Source organism: Malaclemys terrapin, chromosome 2, assembly GCF_027887155.1.
Source record: "Malaclemys terrapin pileata isolate rMalTer1 chromosome 2, rMalTer1.hap1, whole genome shotgun sequence".
In the NCBI taxonomy this organism is placed as follows: Eukaryota; Metazoa; Chordata; order Testudines; family Emydidae; genus Malaclemys; species Malaclemys terrapin.
The window spans coordinates 100952957-100973260 of record NC_071506.1 but is presented as its reverse complement, the minus strand read 5'-3'; the positions used below and the strand labels follow the sequence as shown (position 1 = coordinate 100973260).

General features: G+C 38.8%; 1 protein-coding gene across 7 annotated transcripts in view; it reads left to right on the top strand.

Annotated features, from left to right (window-relative positions):
* Nucleotides 1-20304, top strand: part of MBP (myelin basic protein) — a 188018-nt gene that overhangs the window by 145391 nt on the left and 22323 nt on the right. For all 7 annotated transcript variants that reach the window (XM_054021211.1, XM_054021216.1, XM_054021215.1 and 4 more), the window contains one exon: nt 11609-12039. In XM_054021211.1, coding sequence (XP_053877186.1) covers nt 11609-12039 — 431 coding nt within the window. The remainder of the gene's footprint in view (nt 1-11608; nt 12040-20304) is intronic.

The window sequence follows — 20304 nt, the reverse complement described above, 5'->3', positions numbered from 1 at the left end:
AGAGCATATTTAATTGTTTTGGAAAACAATTCTCAAGTAACCTCAGCACAGGGATCATATACACTTACTTTTTTTTTTTCTTATTTATGCTGTTTCCTGCTCTTCAACTGAGTGGTGGTGGTGGTGTGTCTGTGCATGTGCACGTTCTACTTTTATAGGTTTCAGAGTGGTAGCTGTGTTAGTCTGTATCAGCAAAAAGAATGAGGAGTACATGTGGCACCTTAGAGACTAACAAATTTATTTGAGCATATGCTTAATAAGTATGCTTAAATTTGTAAGTCTCTAAGGTGCCACAAGTACTCCTCGTTCTTTCTACTTTTATAGTAACTATAAAGTAATTTTTCACTTACTCTGCAGCATGCCAATCTGTGCTCTCTAGAAGAGTGCCCTTATCTGCCTTAGTGGAGGTATATGTATAGTCACTCCACAATTATTTTGAATATCCATGATATTACATGATGATAATACAAATCTCTCTGCTCTGCTTGGATACTACCCTCTGAACTTCCCCTGTTTGGAGGGCAGCAGCCAGTGTAGGGTGAGAGGATAATAACCACATTTCACAAACAGTAATTTGAAGGTACTACCTGTAAATTGCTAGGTCTTTGGAGTTTATTGCTGGATATGGTTATTCTGACAGAGATTGAAAGGGCTCTTACATTTTTCATCTAATTAACCATTCTGAATGAAAATCATAGTAGCTGATGTTTGGTGAAATTTCTTATATTTGATAGGATTTGTCAAGTAAGAGTGGAAAAGGCTATTGATGCTGATAAACCAAATCAAGAATACGGATTCATTTTAATCCCATCACTATTATTTAAACTGTGATTGGATCATTTGGAAACTATCAGGAAGAGACTGTGCAACACTATACTAGGTTCTGTATGTATGAGGTGGTCCCTGCCCCAGGGAATATACAATGTGTCTGTATGCCAGTGTCATGGAAACTGACCTTCCTGTACAATCTGCTTAAGGTACAGCCCTGAAATATGAAATCTTGTCAGTGTGCATGGTCATGTTATGTTCAGTTTGCTGATTACGAATATCAGAAAGACACAAGGAAAGAATAAAACTGTAGAATCTTTTCCTTTAAAAAAAAAAATCAATTTCCCTGTTTCTGCTCAGCTGCACATATCCAAGAAACACTTTTTATTTTTAGTCAATAATTAAATTTTTTAGTTCATAAATTTTAGCTGGCTTTTACCATTTAAAACGGAAAAACAAATGAAGCCTTGCTAATTACATGGTGTGTAGTAGCAATAATTCCTTCAGCATCACCCTGTATAGTTTTCAACTTATTTTTATAAGAGTGTTAATGTTCTATGAGATATTAATCTAATCACTGCCATCCTCAGACCATTACTGGAATGAGTTTATTATGATGACAGTACTTTATTACACTTACGTACAGTTATGTGCTGAAATATTTTGAATGGCAACTTCATTTCTAGCTGAGAATCAGTGTAGCAAAAAAAATAAATTCACATTTACAATATCACATGCTCACTTGTCAACAGTTTTTTTAGACTTGAGCTAAATACTTTGTCACTTGACACTCTCCAAATAATCTAATATAGTTGTTGTTGTTAAATAGATGAATACAAGTTAGACTAGAGGTTGATATGTAGCCATTACCCCAACGTGCTTGTAGCATGGGATCCTTCAGAAGAAAGATATGACCTAGAAGAGTAGATCTCAAGTGGCATTCGTTTGTTGAATACTCAAATATACTGTAGATGTGGAATAAAATTTTATTTTTTTCCTTTGCTATGAGTAGTTCAATGTCTTCTTGAATCCAAAAGGAAGCAATTTAAACTCTCAAAGTATCAAAAAAGGGTGAGAGTTTATTACGCAGGAGATATACTCGTATGATAGCTTTTCAGCATAGTGCTGGAGCAAAATCTACTGTGACTTCAGAAATGTTCATACTGAACAGAGTGGTCGATGCTATTTGTGCAAATAATCAATAGAATTAAACAAGTCAAATGCCCTCAGATGGTTGGCCACTTTTAAATAATGAAAATCTTCTTTATTGCCCAAAAATTTTGGAGGGGGGGGGGGAAGAGAAGTAGGAGGGGCTTTACACAGAAAAATCTTCCAAAGCATCTAGTATTCTTTAAAAAGCAAGTAAGGTAAGTAGCATGTTTGCTGTATGTCATTAGTCAATCAGTCCAACTATTACTGTCTTGTCTTATCCTACCTATCAGACAAACCTTATATTTCCAGCAGTGATGCACCCTGGATCGGAGGGTAGGAGGGTCTAACCCTACTCCCAGCATGCCCCCTGGGTCAGGGACTCTTGAGGGGCAATTCACAGACCCAAGTTAGGTGCCCATGCTCTCTGTACAATGGAAGAGGAGAATTAGGCCTTTTAAAAAGGGATTCATGGAAGGCAGCACACTTAAATTAGCCAGTAAGAAATGCCAAGAATAAGGGTCTGGCCTAAACCACGACCCTCAAAGGGAGTTAGTTGCCAAACTCTGGTCCCTAGGGAGGCACCTCGCTCCACTGTGGATTCACAGGCATGAAACTTCTCTCTGGAGTGGCAGAGCAGGGTTTTTGATCTGAATGTTTGACTTGGGTGCCTAAGTCCCCCATGTGAATCCCACCTACTGAGTCACCACTAGAGATGTATTGTACTGATATGAAAGAAACCGCATGCCACTATCTGTCCACCATGCCGATCAATAATAGCTGTTCTGTGAGTGAGTGTGTCAGGTTTTATTTTATGAAACCCAGGAAAAAACTGTTAAAAGGAAACACTATTGCAGAAATGATTCATGTGGTCAAGGAATGTTTTTCCACCATAGAAAAGGTGCAGTTGCAAAGTTTTGACCAGGACTTTTGCTTCAGTTTTGAAAATTTCATCCATTTTCTCAGGTTTTTCATGCAGAAAGTGAGATTTAGCCAAGGAAGAGGGCAGGCATTGTCAGTCAGTTTAAAGCAGTGGTTATTAGCCCAGGGGCTGCTTGTGGCCCAATCAGCACACAGCTGTGGCCCATGTGACATCTTCAGGGCCATACAGGTAGTACATTGCGTAGATGCAGCCTACATAGCACACAGAGAGCTGCATATGTGGCCCACAACAGTAAATAGGTTGAGAACCACGGGTTAGAGGAATAGTACGCTTTTTCATATGTCAAAAAGAAGAAAGTTTCAAGTGCTGCAATCACCTCCTGAAATCAATGGGCTCTTAATTGATTGTCTCCTAGGGAAGCAGATTGCTAATCATGTAAAGAGAGAACCTTTCAACATCCCAGCACGATAGCTTTTACTGAAGTTCAGCTATTATTTGTTTGCTTATACTTAAATTGGCAGAGTTTAATAAAGAATAGCTATCTAATCTATCATTAGTTTTTATGGAAGTGAGACTTTTAAGTCCTCATTGTTGCATTTAAGATTTGGGGGTGGGCTTTCTGCCTGTATATATCATACAAGTGGACACACATTGTGCAGTATATTACACATCTACTTTGGTATGAAGACAAGATATGTTCATCCACATGCTTTGAAAGTTCTGTATGACTCAGTGTCTTTTCTGATCCTCTAAAGTTCATTTTTTTTTCTCTTGATGTCTTAAGACTGTTCTAAGTTAGAAAGGCCCCAAATGGATTGGTACAGCTCTGACAGATTCCTCTCTTCTCAAATTCTATCTTCATGTCTAGCTCTGGGGAAGTATAGACAAACCTAACAACTCAAAGCAAAGGTTCATTAAAAGCACCCGTGAACTTCATTTACTTTCCACCTTAAACAATTTTTTATTCCTGGCCTCAGTCCTTTAGAGTTCCTGATTTGAAAAATCCACCTTGTTTCTTATCTTTACCCCCTTTACCTCCAACAGCTTCAGAGTGTGGGCAGCTCCTGCTTTTTCAATGTGGGGGTGAATGGGAAAAGAGAGTGTTCCTCTCTAATTTTTTCTAAGAGATGAGCAAAATCCAGAAGGTCCCACTGGACACTGCTGCCTCTAGAGTAAGCTATGAACTTGTTAGGCACTGAGATGCCACAGAGAGCACTTCTGTGTTTATTGGCATTTTACATTACCACATTGTTTTTTGGGTAGGGTTACCATACGTCCGGTTTTTCAGTAATCAAACCCCCGTCCAGGGGAATTTCCAAAATGCCGAACATGTCTGGGAAAAATACTCCCTGGCTTACCTTAGAGCGGGCGCTGGGGCCTGCTGTGCTCCCTGACTCCGTAAGCACCGAGCTGCCCGAGCGCTACCGGCTTCAGGCGACCCCCATGCCTCTGGACCCTGCGCCACCCTCATAACCTTCCACAAGTACATTAAGTAAAGTCACTAGTATTTGTCTGTCTTACATGGTTTGTTCTTTCTCATCCTCTCCCTTGAGGAGAATTGTGTGTGCAGTGTAGTGTTTGAGTAGGGTTTTTTTATCACTATTTTTTGTTTAAATGTACATTGTCCTTCCTTGTCAGTGCGCACGTGAGCACGAGGAGCGTGCCTGGAGCAGAAGGTGATGAAGTTTCTGATGGTCCTTATAAGGATCCTGTGGGAGTGAGTTTGGCAATCTCAGACTGGCACCTGGGACCTCTGTCTCCTGCCCAGACAAGCTTTACTTTTACTCTTAGGCACAGCAGAACTGAGGTTTTATTTTTTTTAATAATATTGATGTTTATTTTAAAGCACTTTTTCAATTTTTATTGACTTAAAGTATGGAAACTTTGGGAGAAGGGAGATAATTATTTAACGACAGACACTGAAATTCAAAAAGTTAAAGCTTTATAAACATTAATACAAATTGTCAACATCATATGTCAAAATATACCAAGTACATATCTTCAAATCAAACTGAAATTTAAAATGAGAAAAATGCTACTTGAGAACTCAGCCATTATCAATGGAAGTATATATACTTCTGTGTATGTACAGTGAAATCAATGTTTACTGACAAAAATCTAATTCTTCCAAGCCTGTTTATTGTAGAAAGAGCAGAGCTGTTGACCAGGATCTTCATACCAAAGTTTTAGGTAATCTTTTAGATGTTCTGGGCCCAGGGCATAGAGCAACTTGAAGATAAGGACTGAAACCTTTAACTTGATTTGTCATTGTACAGGAAGCCATCATAGATAGCAGAGGATATGGCTGATGACTGAATTTTCTTCAAGTGTGCAGTCTTGAAAAATAGATTCAGAACCAACAACTTGCATGTAGCAATAATATTGTGTTGGAGCTTACAGAAATTGGGGGATAAAATTAGATAAACACAAGCAAAGACAGATATATATATAGTACATTGCTAAAAAGTGGTAGAATATCAAGAATGGTATAGGCAAAATTATATTTCTAAAACTGAACATCAGTTTTTCAAAGATTTTTCATCAGTTAGTCCTTGAAGTAAACTGAGAGTTTAAAATTCTAGATGAAAGCAGATATTGAGTTATCCAAGCGTAAAACAAAAAGCACTTGAACAGTTTATTTTGTAGGCTTGGATAGTTCAAAATTGGCTAATTATAATTTTAATCCCAAAATTTCACCTTGAGGTAAGAATGTTTTTCCAAAAGCAATGAGCACCTGACAAAAATGGGCTTATAATGAAAGTGCCCTCTTGACCAAGACTCCAGCATTGGCATAATACAAATTCATCTGGGTATTATGATGATTTGGCTACTGTGGAGACACATTGGCACTGTCCATGTAATGGCTAAACCCATTAACTCAGCATTATGGTTATAGAACTTTGACCAACTGTCCTGTGTGTAATTATACTGCATGCAATCCATTCCAAAGCGGAGTGCTTTTAAAAAATGATTTTCAACCATTTGACAAGCCAGTAATTACATGCCATGTAAATACTTGTTGGCAAATTATCCTCCGACTGTAACTGTGACGTCAAGCTTGAGCCTTATTTTTTTGCTTTGCATAGGCATGGTGAGGATGAATCAAGTTTTGCAGCGGGAATGTAATGATGCAAATCTAATTCTTCCCCCTCCCTGAAAATCTTATTCATGCTTGAGGTATTTAGACAAAACCACTGTTTCAAAAATGGTCAGTTAATTCTCCTGTGATTCGTATTGCAATAGTAGTGCAATAGTAGTGCAAAGTAGAGGCTGGATTGTGCATTGTCCTTCCTTGTCCATGCACAATGCAGCTTTTTTGAGTACAGGGACCTCTCCCAGTTCAGACCATTCAGAAGAGGAGGATGTGGGACTTTGCCTGCTGTAAAGTAGGCTGTGGTGCACCCTTTCTGGACTGTAGCAGTGGGGGGTGGGCTTTCTGCCTGTATATATCATACAAGTGGACACACATTGTGCAGTATATTACACATCTACTTTGGTATGAAGACAAGATATGTTCATACACATGCTTTGAAAGTTCTTGCTGTATGGCAAGTGCTCGGGCTAGAGTAGGTTGTTCTGTGCCATCTCCAAGAAGAGGGCTCTAGCAAAAAGGCACAAGAGATCCCTTGTTATGCTGAGGGGTGACCTATGACTGTCCACAGATAAGAGAAAAATAATCTACAATCATCTTGCTGGATACATCTATGAAATTGGATAACACTGCTCATGACTTATCTTAGAGAAGCTCCAGTGCTGAACAGAAGTGGCTTGCCCCAGCTGTGGCCCTTGCTTTCACACCCAGCCTTGAGGGGTGTCATATGCAATTGTTCCCCCTCACCTACCTAATAATCTCACAAGCCTCAGTCATCTCCCCCTTATTAATCAGTACATCTGTATGAAGGGCTGGTGAGCCTAGCGGTATGCAATGGGCCCCACCTCTGTGTTTTCTATGTCAAATATAATAAACAGCACACTTTTAGTGCTTAGCCAAAGTCAACAGTTAGGTGAAGAACAGCAAGCTAAGAGCTTGAGATGATGCTGGCAGGGAGAAATACTTTGAAGAATTTGCCTTGACATTAGCACTACTGCTATGCTTAGGCATAGAGCTAGTTAGAAGAATGCAGAAACTTTTTCAGTTTCAATGCTTTTCATTAGAATTTTGAATTTTTTGGAAGAATTTGACTACTCTATAAGCTGGCCAAATAAGATTTTTGAGAAATTTGTTATAATTTTGAAAAGCCAAAAGGTGTTTGATGTGCTGCATTCAGCATCAGGCTGCCTGATGCTAGTAGCGTATAGAAATAGCAATATTACTTCCCTGTTTCTCACGTCATTTCAGAAAACGGCATAAAAATGTTAGATACTGAGAGAACAAATGTGAAATTTATAATTATGCATCCACCAGCCTGAGCAACATAATTAAACTGACCTAACCCCCAGTGTAGATAGTGCCATCGACCCACTGCTTCTTGGGGAGGGGTTCTCCCGTCAGTGTAGTTTCTTTTGGTAATCATCAGTGGGATCAGAGCTTACTACCTACACTATCTGCTCAAGAAACTCCCTGAAAAAGCACAGGAACAGATCTGTACAGACACATGCCTAGAACCCTGACCAGGTGTATTCTATTTGCTACCCAAGATCCATAAACCTGGGAATCCTGGACGCCCCATCCTCTCAAGCATTGGCACTCTAACAGCAGGATTGTCTGGCTATGTGGACTCTCTCCTCAGGCCCTACGCTATGAACACTCCCAGCTATCTTTGAGACACCACTGGCTTCCAGAGGAAACTACAATCAATCTGTGATCTTCCAGAAAACACCATCCTGGCCACTATGGATGCAGAAGCCCTCTACACCAACATTCCACACAAAGATGGACTACAAGCCATCAGGAACAGTATCCCTGATAATATCACGGCAAACCTAGTGGCTGAACTTTGACTTTGTCCTCACCCACAACTATTTCACATTTGGGGACAATATATACCTTCAAGTCAGCGGCACTGCTATGGGTACCCGCATAGCCCCACAGTATGCCAACATTTTTATGGCTGACTTAGGGGACGAGAGCTAAGGAAGCGTTGTTCTAACGCCCCTACTCTACTTGCGCTACATTGATGACATCTTCATCCTCTGGACCCATGGAAAAGAAGCTCTCGAGGAATTCCACCATGATTTTAACAATTTCCATCCCACCATGTCAGATCAATGTCTGTTTTGAGAGTGTAATTAATATTTCATGATCAGTTACCCATGATTAAGGCTAAGATTTTGTCATGGATATTTTTAGTGACAGCATTATAAATGCTGGATGCAAAGCAGGGTCCCGACCTCCAGTTTGAGAACTCCTGCATTAGGCCAACAGAGTTTTCGAAAATATCTCGGCTTAAATTTGTTTGAAAAGGAAAAAGTAGATTTGGAATAGACAATGTTGTTAAACAAGAAACTAAATTGAATGAGCAAGTTCAGCTCTTTAAGGTAAGATGGGGCAGTACTGCTTGTTTGTAGATAGAGGGTACCTGAATGCTGTATTTTTACAAGTCAGGATTGCTCCAGGAATTGCCTCCATTTCTGTACATACTGGAATTCCTACAGCTCTCTCCCCCTTATTTTGAGAGTCGACACAATTGGTGCACACCCTTTCAGGAATGTTCAGAATGCATTTCCTACAGTCGCTGGCCAGCTCCACTAGCCCTTGCTGAGAAGTGCAGGACGATAGTTCCACCTCCTTCCTACTGCTTTTGGGGTGGTTGCCCACCAGGGCCATGCAGAGGGCTCCATAGGCTCATCTCCCTTGCACAGCCACATTGTCACACTCTGGCCCAATATTTACTTTAAAGTAGGTATTGTAATATTCTTGGGATAAAGTCTATGGAGTGCTCCATGCCATAGTTATAGTCAAAATTAGTATCTTTTTTTTTTTTTTGCTTATAAAGCTCCTTTTTTCCTATACAATATATCTTAAGTTACTGCAGCAAGGAAAAACTTCTCTCTTTCACTACTGTAAGTGGCACATACCATTTCCCTCACCAGAAGGAAAAAAAGGAAAATCAGTGTTAGCTGAATTCATGATAGAATATTTTTCTTTAATTTTTAACTTGTAGCTTTCTTATAATGATCTAATAAACCAATATTGAAATGCAGTTTAGCAGACGTTTTATTAGTAATTGCATAGATCATATCTAGTAAGTAGCTCTAGGTCATTAATATATATTATCATATACACAGACTTTGGAAAAGGAATTCATGGCTACTGTTGATTAATATCGCTCAAATATAGACCCTATATTTTCCATTGTACATTTTTGCTGAACATTAAATGGGGGTTTAACACAGTAAAAATGTAAAGGAAAAATTAAATGCATGCTTTCATTGCTAACCTAAAAGCATACAGAAAAGATTTACACTTTATAGCTCACTGCTTATGTGTTGAGAGAAACTACTTTTGTGGCACAAATGCCCTTCTTTGTTTTTTACAAATAACTGTATTCAGTGACACAAAGCACAACTGTTATAAAAGTATTAGTATGCAGATGCTCTGCTGTTTTGTTAATGCATTTAATTAAATACAATATCACTATTGTTTTTCTCCTTAATTGAATTTGTATGATGGTATAGAATCCAAACCAGTGTTAAATTAAAATTAGTTGTTTCTGTTGCTCCCAAAACCACTGCATCTTTGCTTCATTCCATCAAGAAAGCTATGGTGATAAACTAACAAAATCTGGTAAAGTTTTGATCCTTCAAGGCACCAATGTGTAAGTACCCTGGGAATATTCAGCATAAAAATAAATTAAATACATTACAGAAAGCAAAAGAACATAGCTGCAATATTTTAAATAGGTTTCTTTTTTCAGTTCAGAAAGCCTTAATTGATAATTGCCGTTGCTTAAATATAATTTTATCCCTGAAGACAATTCTTAATTGTTTTTAATCGGAGGGAAGAACTGAACTTCCTTTCTAGCTAGTTGATATATTTTCAATTCAGGTAATAGCCAAAATTGCATGCCTTACACATTAGCCTTCTCCAGGAAGTTAAACTGTAGCTCATTTACTAATTTATACTGGTCAGGTTATAATTTGTTGTAGGTCTGTATTTGCAGATTAATTCTGTCATTCAGATAAAATTACTCCAAGCAGATGAATTTTATTGCCCAGCGTTTGCAATATGATCAGTTATGCCTTGTTCTGAATCTACCCCTATTAAAATAGTTTTATTAAAAGAAAGATAACCCCAGAATGCTCTTCTTTTCAGCAGTTTAGTGCCATGTAAAAAACTAAAGTGCTGGATTGAATCAGCATAGGGCAAGCACTTAAAAAAGCACACATCATGGCATAGTCAGATCCAGATCCCTTCTCAGAGCAACAACTACCAAATCAAATTGTGGAATTTCACAAGGTAATCAAGACATCAAAAACACCATATGCCCAGTTATTCCTGATCCTACTGAAGTCAGTGGAAGTTTTGTCAATGACTTGAGTCTATTTCCTCATCCTGATCCCAGATGAATAATCACTTCTAATAATAAGGTTTCTTTGCAATCAATCAGGAGACTCATTTATTTCATGCATTTTTATATAAAAAAAAAAAGCCAACTGTGACTGACTGCTGAAGAACTCTCCTGAGTTACTAATTTACTACTAATTAGCTTGATTTTGCAGTACATAGTCTACACCAACTCACATACTTTTTCAATGGAAGTGGGAGCTCCTGAGTTTCCCAGCCTGGGTAGACAGACTTGAGCCAGTGCACTAAAAACAGCAGTGTGGACATGATGGCACTGCTGGAGCTTGGACCCAGGAAGGTCAGCCAAGATGGCTTGGCTCCGGTAACCAGCCCGAGGTGCCATCAGGGCTCTAACTTTAAGCTGAGCAAGTGAGACCCTGCCCATGCTGAAAATCGTATCTCCCAGCTGCAGTGCAGACATTCCCTCTGACTTCCAAATAGCATACTGGAGCCCACTAGAATGTAACCCAACTTAGAAAAGTTGGCATGAGTGTAATGTTTGTCATGTTACTAAACAGGCTGGGCCCTTCACTGAGGGTGTGTGAGAGGAAAAAGGAGGGTAAGATGTTTCTTACAAGCAGACCTATAAGTCTAATCTCTTGTATTAGTTATACTATGTGGATGACAATATGATTATCTGAAGTGAAAACCTATTTGCATTCCCCCATCCCCTCTTCAATTTGTGGTTTTTACGTTTGGAAGAATCTGGGGAACAAATCAGGCAGAGAGATTTAAAAAAAAGAAAAGTAATGTAGCGCAAAGAATTCTAATAGACCAGTGGGAGCTCCATCCTGTACAACATTGAGCTTAGAGTTAGAAAAATTGTAATATCCTGCGAAGAGGGGTTGAAGTGGAAATACAGCCCAAGCCTTTTTATGGTCATGTACAGTGGTCAATATAAAGAATTCTCACCTCTTACAGCAAGTAGAGAGATGGCAACTAGAGACATTGATAATAAAGCAGAGTTATCACCTACAACATAAACATTGAGGTGAATTGATAGGCTATCATTGCAATCATTTACAACACACTTCAGCTATTTTTATTAACCTATTTCCAAACACTTTTAATTATAAACATCCTGACCACCATTCTAATTTTAAAACCTAAAAGAAGTCATGTAGTCCCAGTGCAAGTTAAATGTGAGAAAGATTAATTCTCTGAAAAGCATTTGGAGAGAGAACATATTCTATGGATTTTGCATGAAACAACTAACTCAAGGCAAGTGAAAGAAAGCAGCATTGTTCCAGTGCTCTGTTTTTCATAGGTCTGTATTCATATCTCATTCTTGTTGTTTGTAGGAGAGGCAGATGTGAACCAGAACAATGGGACCTCCACTAAGAGCACAGCGGTGACAGACTCCAAGGGCACAGCAGACTCAAAGAATGCCTGGAAGGAGGCCAACCCAGCTGACACAGTTGGTCGCCCCCACTTGATCCGCCTCTTTTCCCGAGATGCCCCAGGAAGGGAGGACAACACCTTCAAAGATCGGCCCTCAGAGTCAGACGAGCTACAGACCATTCAAGAGGACAGTGCTGCAACTTCAGAAAACTCGGATTTGATGGCTTCACAGAAACGCTCCTCTTTCCGGCACGGATCAAAAATGGCAACTGCAAGCACCATAGACCATGCTAGACATGGATCTCCAAGGCACAGAGACTCGGGTCTACTTGACTCGCTGGGCAGATTCTTTGGAGGTGAAAAACAAGTTCCCAGGAGGGGCTCGGGCAAGGTGAGCTCTGAGGAATAAAACAGCTACAGCAACATAAAATACAAATTAAAAAGGAAAGGGTGGGAGAAAAGAAAGGTGAACTAGGTAGCCACCAGAGAGCAAGAGTTGATTTAGCTAGCAGAAAGGTATTACATATGTCTGATACGATGTTTGGCTTCAATAAGAAATACAATAGCATAGCACTAGAAAATGTTATGAGCTTGCGACAGAGCACATTTATCAGTTTCTAGGCAGAACCACTCTTCCAGTGTCTGGAAATCAAGAGTATTTATAAATCAGGGTGTGGCTCTGGAGACATTCCTGAGAGACTTGTGAACATTTTATAAGTGGTATATTATCTGTATATTGAACAATTTAGGGGGAAGCTTCAGGCTGCTTTTGTTTTTCTTTCGGGACCATTTTATCTCAAATGTTTCTCAAAACTAACAGGCACAGACGCACCAGACAATCTTATGACAATTCTGCACTAGTACAGGGGATGAACTTGAAAATGGGTCTTTTTCCTTCTCTATGAATGATTCTTTTGTTGGAGTCCGCCACACCAGCCTGTATTGTAAAATCAGCACAGCTTTGTAAGACATGAGAATGTGGTTGCTGTTGGGATAACATATCAGAAATTCTCCTGAAACGTGAACTTGCTATGGTCAAGCTATTTGATCCTGCTTGCAAGGGAGGGAGGAATAAATCACAATTGTACCTTCAAACATCTGTGGATTGAATACCAGAATGTCTGTGACCTCTGAGTGTTAACAATTATGAAATTTAGCATAAGAAAACATCCCACTCATGCAGGAAACAGAGGTGCTGAGAGATGTAGAAAGTAGTGTATACTCCTGCCCATTCTAGGATTACTATACAGTTTTATAAAGGTGCTGATATTTCCTTAAAGCTTTGGTTCCCTGACCTGTTGTTTCTGAGCTTAAACTTAAAGTTTGCATAGTCTGTTGCTTTATGAATGTAACAGATCAGTATGTCTTGATTTGCGTTTGATCTGTTTTTTGCTACAGTAAGCTAGAGTGGGTACTTTGCTTTGAGAAAATACCACACTGGGGGGTAGCTGAAGAAGTGAAGTTCATCCCTATGTGCCATGTAGTACAAAATACTCACTTTAAGGGAAGAGGATTATAAGAAACTGCCCCCAATGAAAATTTGTGATGCTCCCAACAGCAGGTTATTACTAGCAGACATGTTAAATTATCTAATAAACTAAACAGCTGTAATCCCATTTTGTTGTGCAGAATGCTTGAGAAGTTCAGACCATAATAAAATCACTCCAAAAAATTGTGATTTGATATCAAACATACTTATAAGCGATATGTTACATGTACAGTAAGAGCTTGCATTAATTTCCATTAGCAATATGGCCTAGTGTGTCAGACACTGGACTGGGAGTCAGGTTCTATTCCTGGACCTACCATTGACTTTCTGGGTGATATTAGGTGAGTCATTTAACATCTCTGTTCCTCCATCTGTAAATGAGGGATTATAATATTTGCCCATCTATGAAAAGGTCTAAGGGCAAAACATTACAATGTTGTTTGTGCAGTGAGCAGTCATTGTCTTGATGAGGGAGGAATTCTTTTCTTAGAATCCCTTGGCTTTTCCATCATTGCAACAGGCATGAGTCACTCCTGATAGTGATGGTGATTTGAAACGGATTCTTGAATGGGGTTGGCTAGCTTCATCTCTTGCTATTAATGTGTAATTACAGCATTGAGTTCTCTACAAACCAGTATATTAATTCTCTTTATAGATCGGGGATCAATGTAAAATAGTATTAGAATCTGCATGCAGAAAAAATAAAGCAGGTATTTTTTGTGTAGCAATAAAAATGCAATCAATTTTCAGTGGTGGTGGTAGTGATCTAAATTGGGTGCTAATTGTAGATTCCTGTATTTACCAATCATTGTGAATCTATTTAACTTGAGGGGTATGTAGTCATGTACAAGACAATGAAGTACCTTCTCTCTTGTATCTTGGTTGATCTTCAGTGCTCTGTCAGATTAAGGGCAGGAATGATTGGAGTGGAAAATCTCAACAGCAAACAGTGCCTGCAGAGCAAAACAAAGCTTCCTGCATGAGTCCAAACAATTTTTAAGCCATGAATAAAACTGCTTTTTTAAACAAGTGTTTTTAATGTTTTAAAGTGCTGCCTTACAGAGTTAAGCTGTAAGCACATTGGCCAAGATACCAGTTCCTAAGTCAGTGATAATTTTTGAACTAGCAACACTGACTTCTAGTGCCAAAGCATTTTGTTGTTGTTCCCAGAAACAATAATGCTGATGAATAAAAACATATTTTAGGAATCCACTCCAATTCCCCGGCCTTTTGTTTCAATTAGTGTTTCATGAAGCCTAAAATCAGCGTCATACAGTCATCTTAAATAGTTTGGGTGTCAGGAAAGGTTTGTGCTCCATATATTTGTGTATAAATAAGAGGAAATCTAGATGTCTGATACTCTCATTTGTACTTAAAACCAAAAGAAATTAACTGCTGAATTATATAGAATGGTAGAAAAAGAATGAGTGCACCCTGAAAGCATTTAAAAAAAGCCCAAAAGATCTCAGGCCGTTTTTCAGATTTGCTGCATAAGATATTGCAGAAGATGCTTCCTAGAGTGAATTACAGGAGGAAATACAGTGTATTTTGGAGGCTGTGTTTATATTGCTTGAATTAATTTTGTAACAAGTGTGCAGCTTTGTGTGTTTAAGAGCTATTCTGCTGCTGCCTTTCTTGTGGTCTCTCCTCAACTACTGCCATCCCATGCACCACTAGGAGCATATATCTGAACTGCCCACACCACTAAATACTGGAATGTAGAGAAAACAGTTGTTCTTTGTGTAGACTGAGGGCTGACATTCTGGCATAACACGTTATAAATTCCTCAGGGAGGCATATTCTTAGACCCATGGGTGAAAAGTACATTAGTTAATAATGTTCTCTATTGTTTAAAAAGAGGTGGGACGGGAACAAAATAATATCTGTTTTGTGGCCTCCAGGGAACAAGTTCTCCCTTACTCTGGAATTTTGGATCTGTGTTATGGAAGGTGGGAGTTCTGGGGGAGTAAAATAAAAATAGACCCTCTAGAATGTAAGGAGAGATTGTCTCCTTTCAATGGCAACAGCTCTTTGCCATTTTTTTCTTCCTTCTACCAAGATTTTTGATAACTGAACCATATCAATCACACACACAACATGAGTTTTGTATTTTTTTAAGTAAAAATAATCCTAATGAAGCCAGTGTTATATAATCATATAGGGCCCGAGTCTGCTATGCTTGTGGCAGAATCATTATCACTACTAGTGGAGTAAGTATGATAGAATCAAGGCCCTACAAAGATACTCAAGATTTTTCCCAATGCAAGACAGTTTCTTTGAGGTGTTAGTGGTAGCTATTAGTAGTGTTTCCTTTTTCATCTCTATAGAATTTAACAGGGCAAATTCCAAATTTTTTTAATCCATTTTAAAAAATGAAACTGTCAGGATGATCCCCATTTAAAATTTGTGCTTACAAATAGTGTTTTTTCAAAAGACTAAATTTGTAAATTACATTATCAGAATTTTTATTTCTCGATTTAATGGCAAAATTATTTTGTTTTCTACCACATCTTGGATTGCTATCCAGTAACTTTTACACCCCAAACTTTAACATTATCTGCTAGCCTAGTAAACTTGAACTAGGTTTGTATGGTATGGTGGAACCTATGAAAAACACCTTAAATAATAACTCAAGGGCCAGACTTGATTGAAATGCCAAAGTCTGTATTAGTAAAGCCATTTGTATCTCTTGTTTGCATTACTGCTCAGTAAGTACACATTTTTACATTCACACTTTCTCATGTGCTATCTGCATAGGGCCTACATTTCTTACATAGCCAAAGGAAGTTACAGGGGTGTAAAGAATACAGCATCAGGACATAGGATTTCCTTTCCCAATGTGTGAAGCAGTATATAGAATATTTATTACAGTGAGCTCATTGATAAATTGGGCAAAATGGTGGTTTTAATTCTGCAAACAAAGTTTGTTCACCAAGGAATGCCCAGCAGAAATCCTCAAATAATAAATGTACATAGATTTGCTAGAATCATAGCTATTTAATTGTTTTTTTTTAACAAAAACAAATCCTTTTATTCCATATCTCAAGGTGTAAACCCCACCCCACTGTCACTTTTGTTCAAGAGTCTAACACAATACAGCCAGTGCACAGAGGGTCTGGAAAAATATCAGCTCAGTCTATGCTTGTTCTAATTTAAAGTTGTGTTATAATGAGCAACAGACTTCGAAAGTACAGGAAATGCTCAGATTGTAATTATTTACTGTGACCTTTCTTTTAATTCTTAGTTGTCTTGGGGGGAAAATCCTCGTGTGTTATCCACTGTTTTTGTATGCTGACCTAATGTATAAATGATGGGCTTGTAAAAAAGTATTTGATGTATTCAGTGATACTAGCTTTATGGGGGCTGTAATATAACATGATTTTGTTTTCATCTTTTGCTTTATATGTGCTTATATTCATTTATTAAAATCACAGATCTGGTGTACTAATTCCTTAGTTTGGTTTTAACTGTCTTATTGTATTAACCATGCAGCTAGTCCTTTTTTATTTTTACTCATTATACACTGTGATACATGTGAAATGGTCGCCAACATCGGGGGAGAGAAAAAGACAGATCCACCAACTTAAGCAGCTTAACAGTCAAAACTCATTAATGAGAGAGGCTGAATGTTAGATTTAACTGAGCTCAAGGAAAAAATCAGTGTGAATTAGGAAGCTGTACGTTTTTGGTGAATATCATGGGACTATTGATGTTCAAGAAGTCATATTCCTAATTTACCTCACTCAGAGCAGAATTGGGTCCTTATTCGGTAAAGATTGCCATCTCAGCACACTGCAGTGGTTTGTGAGGGAGCTGGAGGCACTCTTGATGGAACATTCCATTATTAGAGTTCTCTCTCCTTGGAAAATATTAAAATACAGTGAATATATACTCAGCAAAGGAACACAAAGAATGATCTACAGCAGGGGTTCTCAGACTTTTGTACTGGTGACCCCTTTCACACAGCAAGCCTCTGAGTGCGACCCTCCCCCTCCCACTTCTATATATTTAACACCATTATAAATGCTGGAGGCAAAGCGGGGTTTGGGGCTGACAATTCCCGACCCCCAGTTTGAGAACCTCCAATCTATAGTGAATAAATGTATGATGTCTGGGCTGCCACTTCTGGTTAGGGTTTCATCTCATTTGTAATTTTGGTGCCAGCACCGTTTCAGATTTGCTCTGTAGTTGTCTGGTCTGTATTTTTATATTGTAAGTCAGAGGCAATTCTCATTATCATGTATTAAATTACACAAAACAAATACATATTGATGGCAACTACTGCAAATTACCAGGCAAGGGAAAAGATAATATGTGGCATTGTACAAAAATGCAGCACAAGCCAACAACTAAGGACAGCGAGTGGGAGCATGACAACTGCATTTTGTTTGTGCATATGAACCATTTGACTTGTATTATTAGAAACTGCCAAGATTATTACCCAGAGCAAGTACTATTTGGAAACCAGACTAGAGGAGGAGGGGGTGAAAATCAAGAATTGTTTGACCGGATAATTTTGAAAACATGAAGTGACAGACTGCAAGAATCCATTTGGCTATACACACATTTTACATTTGGTCTAAACATATGCTTCCTGCTCTGTGAATTGTTTCCTCTTTCTCTGAAGCTCAGCAATGTATTCCATAAGCTATTCTTTGACACAGTTCTGCCCGAACAACCATTATACTCTTCAAAAATTTTAAGATCCGGCTCCCTTTGTCTTGAGCCCTCTGCCAGTAAAAGGATCTTTATCATCTTCCTCCTCATCATATCCCTCCAGAAGACTACATCCTCTCAGATGAATCTGTTCTAAAAAAGAATAAACTGACCTCTGTTAGTATCTGACTGGAACAAAGGCCTTTACTTGGTCACTCTTGTTGTCAAATCAGTGATGACAGCTTCAGCATCTGTGACAGGGTATTGGGTAGAGGGCCTCTGGAACTCATTCTGATGTTTTGCCAGATGCTGGGCCTGTCCAACTTCAAGATGCAAAGCAAGATTACCTGTTTGACCAGGGCCCTGTCACCCAGCAGAGCATGATGATATATTGATTTTATTTTGCTATGATATACCCAGTGTTTGAGGCATTTATATTTAAATAAATACACAGAACCCTCCCTGGAGCAACAGTAACCTTCCTACAAGGTGAACAAACTATACACACACAAAGGGTGAATATCACCCTGCGCAGAGGGCTTGGGCACAAACTAATCCCACTCAAGAGCAAATGGTGAGATTTATGTAATAACGAAAGCCTTCTCTACGTAGGAATGAATTTCACCCACTATGCACTAGAGGGCATCATCCAGTACATTCTTTGCTCCTTAATGCAGCCATAAATGTGCCCTACTGTTGTAGTGTAGACTAGATTAGACTGCCTTAAATTGTATTTTCTACTCACTGGCCCAGCTGACCCGGTATCTGACTATACTAGTTCATTATTTGCTATGTCCCCAATTTTTATAATCAATGATTCTTCTCTCAAATGCCACAGCACCTTCCATCCCACGTTCTCAAAGTGCTTTACAGAAAATGACCTTACCCTGCAGCACTCTTGTGAGGTAGATATTATTAACCTATGGAGAAAACTCAGAGGTCAAATGACTTGGCCAAGGTCACTCCACAAGCCTGCAACAGTCAAGAATCCAGTCCAGGTTTCCTGCCCTTTAGTATCATGATTGTAGGTATAATTAGCAAAGTTTTCTGGCTTTCATTTGAAATTTTCATCCAAGTTTTTTACATGCACTGTTTTATAAAACTATGAAATTCCAGGACTTAACCAGCCCCTGATAATACCCATTCTCCAGCCAGAAATGTTGCTACTCATTTCATATTTGAGTAATTAAGTTCAACTTTCCAGCCAATAATCTTTTTTCCTTTAATTCTTTTACCAGGACATCCATACAGTTGCAAGTTTTCTCTGTCGAAGCAATTTAACAATGACTGCGAAATACACTGTTACATTGTGTAGAGAAAGACAGAATGCTTGCTCTCTGTTTAACAAACCCCTTCTCTCTAGTTACCCTCTTTCATTTACAGTTGTCAAAATATCTTTGGGCAGCTAAAAGTATAAGCAAGTTCTCACCAATATTTTTCACGCCCCTAAAACCACATGGATAGTAGAAAACAAGCTTGGGTAAAACTAGGTAGCTGAAACGGGGAGGAGGGGGGGAACGCATAGAGAAGGGAGAAAAGCTATGCTAGCATTTTCTAGGTGCCAGGTTCAACTCTCAAATGTTTTCTGGCTGAATGAATTGTTCAAGATCCATCACAAAGTAACATTGTCCAAGCAACAATGTTCAAATGGTTCACAAAGCAAATATTTACAACCCACTTATAACTTGTTCCACAGTGCATTGAGGATTACATGGGACACCACAACACAGTTAAGTGAAAATGTGACTCAGGATCATCACTATTACCTGTCTGTTTCTGCAGTCAATTGTATTACTGTTTACTCTGTCATCATCTCTCTCTATCATTTATTCTCTCCTCCTATCTTTTTGGCTCTATATCATCTTTCCCAGGAAGATAAATATTCATTACTGGTCTAGGACTCCTAAAGTAGTCTTATTTCTCTAGCAAATGACCCGCTGTGCCACCTTGTGGAAGTCACTTGACCTATCTGCCTCAGTTTTCTCAAACCAGGATAATACCATGCTTACCCACCTCACTGGTGAGTTGTGGGGTTCAATGAGTTAATTTTTGTAAAAAAGTGAAAGATGAAATAAATGGTATAATTGTTAACTTTTATTTTGTCAGTTTCAGACCAACAGGTGGAGAAAAGAGAAGCATCCTACTGACATACTATGCTTGCAGTGTCTTCACTCGCTTTTTGTCAAAGGCAAACCACAAACATTTGTGGAGTGTCTAGAATAGCATTTGCAAAGGTGTTAGCTAACAAGTTAATTGGCACTCAATTTAAAATGAGAGCACCACCTCTTGCCTAAATGTACCCATAGTTCTGCAGTGCTGATATGTAAAGCAATAGGCATGTGAGCCATATGAAAAAAAGTGTTCAGCCTCATCTAAAATCAATGCCATCCCACTGTTTGCTCATTAGGGGAGCTAAACAACAGTCAGGGGTGAGGCTCCTGAAATGCCAACTTCTACTATTTGCAGCCAACACGAATAATAATAATTAATGGAGATATCCTATCTCCTAGA